The following is a 9,489-nucleotide window of genomic DNA, read 5'->3' as shown; positions in this document are numbered from 1 at the left end:
CGCAGTTTCTAACTGAAAAAATGATGTGTTGATCAGGAACTATGGTTTTGCGATCCAAAACAAGGCCCAAAACCTAATGTGTTTTTTTCCGTGACCACGAATTATGCCAAGTTAAACGTCATCAATACTTGTCAAGACTCGTAGCCGATTGGACAATTTTGTTCCTATAACCAATGAACGACCCTCTCCCATTCAATGATTGACAGGCCGCGTCCTAGCACAACAGTTCAAGCAAATAAATATGAAGACTTGTGCCAGTGCCATTTCTTCACGTTTATAACTGTGGCAAACGGCAACTCATAATATTTTGCCATTCGACGCATTAATCGTAGCATTATGACGGAATTCCTCGGAAGAGTGATCATTTTTGTTGTTCTATGCTCGGCAATTAGTGTATCTAATGGTAAGTTTTTGGTGATTGTCTTTTTATACCCTTTCTAGCTGTTACCTTCAACCCTGCAATTATTTAATGATTAGTTTCACTATTGAAAAATTGTAACCTAGTAAATAATTCATGTGCTGAGCAAATTCGCATGACTCACTGATGGCTTATTTCAGTTGAAAGCCCCAAAGCCTCGCGAAAGTCGAAATTTTCATTGTTTTGTTCTGGATGTTTCAACATTTTTGAAAGCTGCTTTTACTCGGCGATTTCAGGGTAGCTGCATAATGCTTGCCCAAAAAGTCTCTCGAAACCATCACGATCCAGACAACTTCGTAATATGAAAAGATAAATATAAATCTTTCCTTAACTGACTTTTTTGGGATAAAAACTAGTTTAGCGAAAATGGAATGTTTTACACAAATCAAACAGTTGGTGCTACAAACCTGACTGAATTATCTCAAAGGTTGCCAAATGACGATTTATTTTATTTCTTGCCAGATAAGAGTTGACTTGATTAGCTCAGGCCGGGGCACCCACCGAGAATATAGTTCAAAACCACTTAAATTAAACATAGCATTGTTAAACGTATTTTAGTATTTAAACGGTAGATATAGGCATATTTTTATCCCCTAAAAAATTTTCATCTGGTTTCATTTGGTCATTTGCAATATGTGGGTAAGTTTTATTCTTTACCAAACGTTACATTTCCCTTCAAGGCAATTTCGAGATCAAAGCAATCCCGAGGAAAGACATGCAAGACATATAAAAGTATACTATTTATGTGTACACGTCACTGCCGACTTTGAACCCCTTGGCGACAAAATAAATCCGACAATAAGTCTGTTCGTTTTGTTCTTTTTGTTTATTTATTGACGAAGGTTAGTTTATTGGCAACTTTTCAGCTACCCTGGGTACCAGAGGGTTTTTCTCGAACCGCGAAGCCGTCGTGCTATGGTGGTATTAGCCTCTCCGTTTTAACCGCTCCTCGCGAAAGAAAAATAAAACCTCTGGCACCTAGGGTACTTTTCAGCTGATGCAGACCTACTGTAATTTTACACAATGAACACTCAAAATCTCCTACTCTTCTCGAACAGTGCGGAGATAGTCCTTATCCGTGAAGACTCGAAAGTCTAACCATTTGCAGATGGAATTACAAAGATAAGTTATTTAATGACCCTGCGTGTTGGTCCCGTGGTTGTTCGAATCCGCGACTTTCATCATGATGCGCTGCACTCACGACTGACTTCAAGTGCAGACGATTGAAATACGAAATTCTCGGCTCTTTTTTGTAATTTGAGCTCAAGGGGGACAATGACCAGTTGATGCAAAAATATATATATAGCACGATGATAGCCTTTGCCTCGTGTACTTACATGTAGATTACGGCCACTATTGAGAATTTGCCGGGAAAGTAATCGGTTCTTTACTCCTTCCATTTTATGCCACTGAGACCATGAGATCGTGAATCAAGGCCCCTAATTGGCTAATATTCTTCCACGATGAAAAAACAAGCACGTACATTTCTTTTCATAAAATAATTAGGATAGTACGCGCACTCTCGTTGGCCAATAGCTGTGTTTAGATGAGAGTATGTATACACAGCTACAGTCGGATAACCTTGGAAATTTAATACCGTGAAATGCAAATAATTGACCTATGGATAGAGCACGTTCATCAGTACTTCTCCAGAAATTAAGAGGTATATATAATTGGCGGAAACATACAACGGATGCATGATCTTACCTATTTTTCTTTTTATTTATTGTTTTTGTTTTTTTTTTTTTTCAGCTGAATTTGAGATAGTGACGCCATTTCCGCCAGTGAATAGTTATCCAATAGAGTTCGAATCTTTGCAAATCACCTGTGTAGCTTCTGATCCTGACGGACAAGTGATCCCACAGAAGATTGAATTTGTGAGGATAAACAAATTTTCTTCTACCATTGTTATAACGGAGAATGAAAGGATCTACTTTACAAACAAAACAGAAGGTAAGAAAAGCAAGCTTTCTCGCAAATTAGATGACACTGGGGAGAGGATGGAGAAGGCCGGTTAACAAGTAAAACCCTTACCGGGGTCGTTAGGGGTAATGATCAAGTGAAATGGATGGTGACTGCAACTGTTCTCAATTTTTTTGTAACATTTATAAATTCTGGGGGAGAGATCCTGGGACTCCACTGTACCTCCCGTGTTAAGCGTACAACACTGAAAATAGCAGAAATAGATAACGAGTTTATACAAGCCTGTAATTCTTACAACATTTGACCCCAAATCTCATGCTTTTCTCGAGTTTGAGTAAAACTTGTTACTTAGGGCCGATCAAGGAACATCCGTTCTAGTTCACTTAATTTCTCAAATTTGAACGTGAGCGATTCAAATAGCAACGGTAGCTATATTTGTAGATTCTTTTCTTTCGATGTACGCAAAGAAGTAAAATGACCTCAAGCATCCAGGAATATGACCGAATATCTAAGGGAGATACTGTATTGGCTGCTGGAGATATCGTTACCGGGTCTTTTTTGCCGTTATTGACGAGTCCCGGTAAAGTTCTTATTCACTAAAATATGTATCGATCGCGATCTGTTTTGAATGATCCCGAATGTTTTTTTCAGGGTTCAAGGGGTTCAAGGTACACAATATTTCCCGTGATTTCAAACCCTAACTGGACCCTAATCGTTGGATGGATAAATTTACGAAAGCATAGCACTCTGTCGTCAGTGTCGAAATTTCAAATTTGGTAATAAACAATTTGTTAGGATAAATTTGCCCGTCGAAAGAGATTGATTTCTATCATTGCATTCATATTGCACAAGCTAAGGGATGACAACTGAAACAGTCTAACGCAAACCACGTACGAAATGATAGACAAAACAATTTTACTTTTAACTAGTTCTCGATCAACCCTGTGGGTGAGTCTTCAGGGCGATCGATCAGTTTTGGTTACGGCATTGAGGGAGAGATATGTCGGCCCCTTTTCAAAAATGTCTTTTTCCTGCTCGGGGAACATAACATTCGGAGACTACGTGACGCTCGCGAAACTGAGTGAGCATAGTAACGCTACATATACATCAGGCTTTACAATGGCATAAAGGATTTCACGATGGACAGAGTAACATTGTTTAAACTAAGAGTCATTTAAACGTATGAAGGTTCGCAGTTCAATGCAGACCTTTAGTGTAATTGTTGTGGTTTAATTTCGTTTTTGGTTTGAAAAGTTCTTTTTTTTTCAAACCAGTTTAAATTTTTGAAACTGGTTTAATTTTTTAGAACACTGCCCATTTTAGCATATTTGGAAATCTTTCTGAAATTAATTTTATGGAGTATGGAGTAAGTAAACTAGGGCAATCATTTTAAGATTATTATGATGAATTGTTGTCTGCAATGCTATCAAAGACAATAAGAATTTATGCATGCGAACAATAATTTTTAGTGTTTAGGGTTAAATGCTCAGCTTAATGATTCGGGTTAAGCTCTCAATTAGGTTTACGCACTCATTTGAAACAGCATTTCAGGAGGTGTATGACAACCGCAGACTGCCTACAAATAGCGCTGATAAACAGTGCTTAAGTCTATAAAGCACCCATTACAAATAGCGAGGGGGAAGCAGTATTTAAGTCTAGGCACCCATTTTAACACGATTAGCTTTTACTGCGAGTTAAGCCCGCAGAGCAGGCGTTTTTTGGCAGGCGGACGCTTGTTCTGAAGGTCTAAAGCTCGTATGGGTCGCCATTTTGAAAGCACACAGCCGGTAGAGGATTGGGACGAGGGGCGGGAGAAGATGCGGAGAGGTGAATTTCTCTCCCCTTCCCTTTCTTCCACTACCATTTCATACTGTCCTCCTCTCCCTGAGTGCAATTTTTTTCTGACTGGCCTCAGGCCTCTGTTAGTCTTGCTATCCAAGATGTCGGCCAATAGTTCTTACCAAAACAAAAATACGCCTGCTTTGAAGGCTATGCGAGTTACGGTTAGTCTGCGGTCTGTAAATGTCAGGCACTGCATTCTAGGTAAGCGATTGGATGGCACGCATTGCCTTACTTACATATCGATACATAGGTAAATACTGAGAAACTAGACGTTTACGTGATCTGAAATCCTACTAGAGGAAAGGTCTAGTTCCCACGGTTGTAACACGCTGGCTGCGTATACAACACGTAATCAGCACTATTTGCGCTTTTGCAACAATACTTCCGATTCGTATCAGACGAGTAACTGATCTACTTATCAAGACTACTATGAAAACCACGAGGTTGTCTTTAGACGTCCGCTTCAAGATGCTCAGACTTGCTCAGACTACTACGAAAATCACAAGGTGCGAGATAGTCTTTGCGCATCTGACGTATGACGTCATTCAAAATGACGCAGAAAATGCAGACGGTCGTCGAAAAAATCTCAAAAAAGGTCACCCTTGAAACCACAGGATCCCCAGGATTATGAACTACGTTCTCCTTTGTCGAACGAAAAAAATCGTTTGGTCGTTAGCCAATCGTGTCCTGAGAGAAATGAAAGCGTTGTAAACATCATGTGATTTAATTGTTCTTTCTAGGTTTTCCGAAATACTTATGATACATGTTGCTGAGATATAAATCTTCTCATTTGTTTTTATTTATTTTTAGTCTAAGAAGTAACAAGGTGATTTGTTCTTATATGGGGTCACGCGTACTCTTTTCTAGTAGCATTAGGATTTTCTACTATTTTTATTATTATTTCTTTCTCATTATTCCGTGAACTTAGTAGTGGGTTACCTGTGCGTCTGACGGCGGGTGGTGCATGCTAGGGCCAGTCTCTTGCCATTTTTCATCCACCTCTTGTAACTTAAGGAAGGTGTGAAGAGTTTTGGCGCGAGTTCTTCGTACGAAAAATTTTGATGCAAGTTGCCCACCTCGCTACACGTGAAATTAATTCTTTATTGCCCTTGGGCCCATACAATTACATATACAAAACAAGTGAGGCCGGAATTATTACTCCTTTTTTATGGTCGCCCCCACTTTTACAAAGAGTGCAGGAACTTTTTAACATAAGCAATGCTTTTTGTTTGCAGCTAATGAAACCAAGCTTTTTGTCACCCTTCACATCCGTAATGTAACAACAGAAGATGACAGTAAGGCTCGTTTGGGGAGATACAAATGCAAAGCTTATGGAGCTCATGGAAATTCGACGGTGACTTCGCAGCACGGCTTCACCATCGACGTCCTCAGAAGTAAGACCAACTGGACCCCCTCTCAAATAGTTACTTTCATTTTTGATGAAGTCTTTCACAAAGAGAGTTTAAGTGCAAATAAGCAGCCTGCAACTTGCCGAACCGGAAGTATACTAACTGGGGAAAGGAAAAGGAAGTATTACGTTATGAATCTGTCAATCAATCCCTCCTCTTCTCTTATTTGCTTCCCTTTTTCAATTCTGAACCGGAAATAAGAAAATGGTCGAGATCACATTTGAGCTTTTTTGCCTGAATAAATGGAGTCTTTCTTATATGGCAAACAATTTTTATCGAGAACATCTGGGTTGCCGAGATAGCAACAACAGCAGAACGAAAGTAAAGTTTACTACGATGGAACGACCTTAACTGAAATCATGGTGTATCTTTCTTTTATCAAAACGTTGTGTAATAAATTTTGTCGAACAAAATAAAATAAACACAATACAATAAAAAAAAAAACTATTACCGAAGTAGACACCAAAGTGGGATCTCGAACATATCAGACTTCCCAGTGCACAGAAAGGCCTGGTAATTATCTTGTCATGCCACCCCCATTTCAGGACGTGTCGTGACGTTTCGTGCGATGTAATGCAACTCAGTGTAATGCAATGCGATATAACATGTGCACGATAACAATAAATATTTTCACGCGGCTAAAACAAAATCATCAGGCAAATGTAAATTGCAAATGGTTTAAACAATGTTTCAAATCTTCGAGAGGATATATCGCAGCTAAAATTAACGGAAGCAAGGTTGGCGCTGTTGTCCGAACACTCCCTTCCCGCTTATGTGGCCTGGGTTCGATTCCTAGACACGACGTCAAACGTGGGTTCGTTTTCGTCACTAGAACCTCGAATCTTGTGTCTGCGCATGACCCGAGGCTCTGGGAAAGTCTCTGTAGAAGAACATGCGCCGTAGGGTTCTTATAGCCAAAAATCGGCTATTTGAACCTAACAGCGCCAGTGCTGACTCTTCGTGCTATCATGAATGCACCAATTAGAGACGCTTTTGATTGTTCTTCGCGAAAGCTAATGAGAAGACACTTTGTTTCAGGGTTTCCCAGAGCTCTTCTCTCCCTTAGTCATGCGCAAAGGAGAAGAGCTCTGTGGTCGAAATTGATGTGGGTTGAGTTTGTTGGTTCTCTACTCTGCTCTGAGAGGTGCTTTTTTTCAAATCTCCGTCCGGTCTCTCCGGTTTTCCAGTCTCATCAGATAGCAACATTTGATTTTGCTTGATTCACGGTCTTCTAAAAAGGTATAACACTTGTTCTCAGCTACAACCCCGGTTATTAATCGTTGGAACACTTGACACTTCATGACACTGCACCCCGTCCACAAACACACAGTTGGGGAAAACCGCGAGTTTTGCAAGAAAATGTCAGGAGCCCATGAGAAGGAGCCTCCATATGCACTATATCCTTGAGTCAACCTTTGCCCGTATCTTTCTATTTTTAGAACGCCACGAGCTGTTCGGCACTGCACGCACTGTTTAAAATGGCCAATCAGAATAAAGTCATTGTCTAACGAAGACAAAAATAACAAAAACAATGTACACAAATTGTTCGAATTGATGTAAACTGATGAAAATGTGAATCTCCTGCTGAAGGGTTGGTTCTAAAAATAGAAAGATACGGGCAAAGGTTGACTCATAGCATAGGGCTTGTATGGGGAGGCAAGCTTTTTAATTTTTATTATTATTAATATTAATTAAAGCTGGAAAGGGTAAGTGGTTTTTACTCACAAGTTAACGAACTAATTGTTAAATGGAAAGAACCTATAATTTTTGGAATTCATTTTTAGGAAGTGAGATCCCCAAGTTGGCAGTCCCTAAAGAAAGCGTCTTGCAGCACGGCCACGAGGCCAATATCAGGTGCAGAATAATAACTGATAGTAGAAGCCGATCGCCATCTCTGACGAGGTTTTCGTGGTTCAAAGATGTCGATCTAGTGGGCGATGACGACAATCCTAGAGCTGATGACCTCCTTCCACTTAATATTAAGAATCCGGGCCTTGAAGATGTAGGGACCTACACATGCGTGTTAGGGATACTCGTCCGGGGACTCATAGAATACAATGTCACAGCAGATACCAACGTCCTGGGTAAGCACTCGCCGAAGTAAAAGGGAAACTTTGCGGACGCAAGCAACGTAATATTTAAACAATTAACGTTTTGTAATAAATAAATGTTGACGCTTAACCCATTCGCGAATAAGCCGTTTCCGTGTTCATGTCTGCCTCCTCTTCAAAGCGAGTCTCAGTGTGAAGTTTTCCTAAGAAAACGATTACTTTTCCTTCGTATTTAAAGTAGAACTAATTACCATCACAAAAACTTCGCACTTAGACTCGCTTTGAAGAGGAGACAGACATGAACTCCCGAAATGGCGTAATACTTTTCTAGTTCATTCCAAATGTTTAAAATTAGCCACAGGAACCTCTGATACATGTAGTTTTTAATCCGAAAACGAACGGCAGTTAGCTGCCATATTGGAAAATGTTTTATCTTCAAACATTGTTTATTTGTTAATAGTGATCTGGTTATTCTAAGAGCAGGGATTTTAACTCGTTTGCAAGAGAAGACAACGATTCACAAGTGAGCTCAGTTTGCGTGTATTCGCAGCGTGTATTAAACCGCTCACCGATGGCTCTGTTGGTTGAGCACCGGACTGTCACGCGGGAGATCGTGAGTTCAACTCCGACCGGACCAACGCTCAGGGTCTTGAAATAACTGAGGAGAAAGTGCTGAGGACGATAAGCCGGAGATCCCGTCTCACAGCCTTGTTCAATAGGGAGCGTACGAAACGACGACGCTACAAACTGAATAGGTTTAGTGAGCAAAAACAATGGCTCTGCACGCTCTGCACGTGCGTTTTACATTTTGGTACATTTCGTTGCCGTCATCTCCTAAACGACGACGTGAAATGACCAAATTCAAGGTTCTGTGGAGGACGTTAGCACGTGACGATGAATTTTCAGTTCTCTCTCTACGCTTCCAACCGAGTTACTACACATTTTTAACGCGAAACGACATGAAATAGTTTCGTAGTGATATGAATAAGGCGAACTTATATTTTTAAATGAAGTCCTCGTAGCCGTCGTCGTCCTCGTTTCGTAAGCTCCCTACTAACGTCTGTGGAACGTTAAAGATCCCATACACTATTAGAAAAGAGTAGGGGGACAGAGTTGCCGGTGTTGTGGTCTGACCTTTCCAGCACCATGTGGTCGGCAGGATTAGCTTGAAGGGCTTCTATGTGAATGAGACCGCAATTGAGTATAACAGCTAGCTCAGCCAAGAGCTGGAGGCTCAACAAAAACAGAAACACAAACAACAGAGAACTTAAAGAAGGAAAGGACAGGTTAATCGTTCTGCAAAGATCAATCATTCACTTTCGAACTAGCGCCCGTATTTCTGAAGAATTTTAACAAATTCGTGCTGGAATCAAAGTCACACTGTTACTGCTACTGTTATTGTTCCAGTTGCTCCATGGCTTGAAAAATATGAAGAACATTTGGAGGCTAAACCAGGACAAGATGTAGAATTGCAGTGCAGTGCACGAGGAGTCGATTTGAGCGTGGAATGGAAAGTTAAGAGGAAGGTCGACAATACAATCAATGGCTGTGTCAGTAAGTGATTTCAGAAACATCACTATTTAGGGAATTGATGGTTGGGCTCGTTTATAGGTAAAAGAAAAAGAACAAAAAAAAAAAAAAGCATAAAATCTTACAACCCCACAACCAAGTTGAGCGTCGCGATGAATTCTTCTACATTTCAGTTTCGACACACGTACTGTCTGTGCACTTGCTGGTGCTGAATTGATCACAGTTTCTAATGATAAACATTGAAAAATTATTTTTCAGTGTAATTTCGTTGCTGATCTACACTTGAAAACTATGTGACCCGAAATGGGGAAATCAA

At 40.3% G+C, this 9,489-nt stretch overlaps 1 protein-coding gene across 1 annotated transcript in view; it reads left to right on the top strand.

Moving 5' to 3' along the window:
• Nucleotides 1–234: 234 nt before the first annotated feature.
• LOC137992142 (titin-like) overlaps nt 235–9,489 on the top strand; it is an 11,628-nt gene continuing 2,373 nt past the window's right edge. Inside the window, exons 1-5 of the mRNA XM_068837274.1 lie at nt 235–403; nt 2,171–2,371; nt 5,419–5,577; nt 7,377–7,676; nt 9,051–9,197. Of these exons, the coding sequence (XP_068693375.1) occupies nt 337–403; nt 2,171–2,371; nt 5,419–5,577; nt 7,377–7,676; nt 9,051–9,197 (874 nt within the window). The 5' untranslated portion in view covers nt 235–336. The remainder of the gene's footprint in view (nt 404–2,170; nt 2,372–5,418; nt 5,578–7,376; nt 7,677–9,050; nt 9,198–9,489) is intronic.

The sequence above is a fragment of the Montipora foliosa genome, chromosome 2 (genome assembly GCF_036669935.1).
Source record: "Montipora foliosa isolate CH-2021 chromosome 2, ASM3666993v2, whole genome shotgun sequence".
Taxonomy (NCBI): Eukaryota; Metazoa; Cnidaria; class Anthozoa; order Scleractinia; family Acroporidae; genus Montipora; species Montipora foliosa.
Note: the sequence above shows the minus strand (reverse complement) of the source record. Positions and strands in the feature narration are given on the sequence as shown.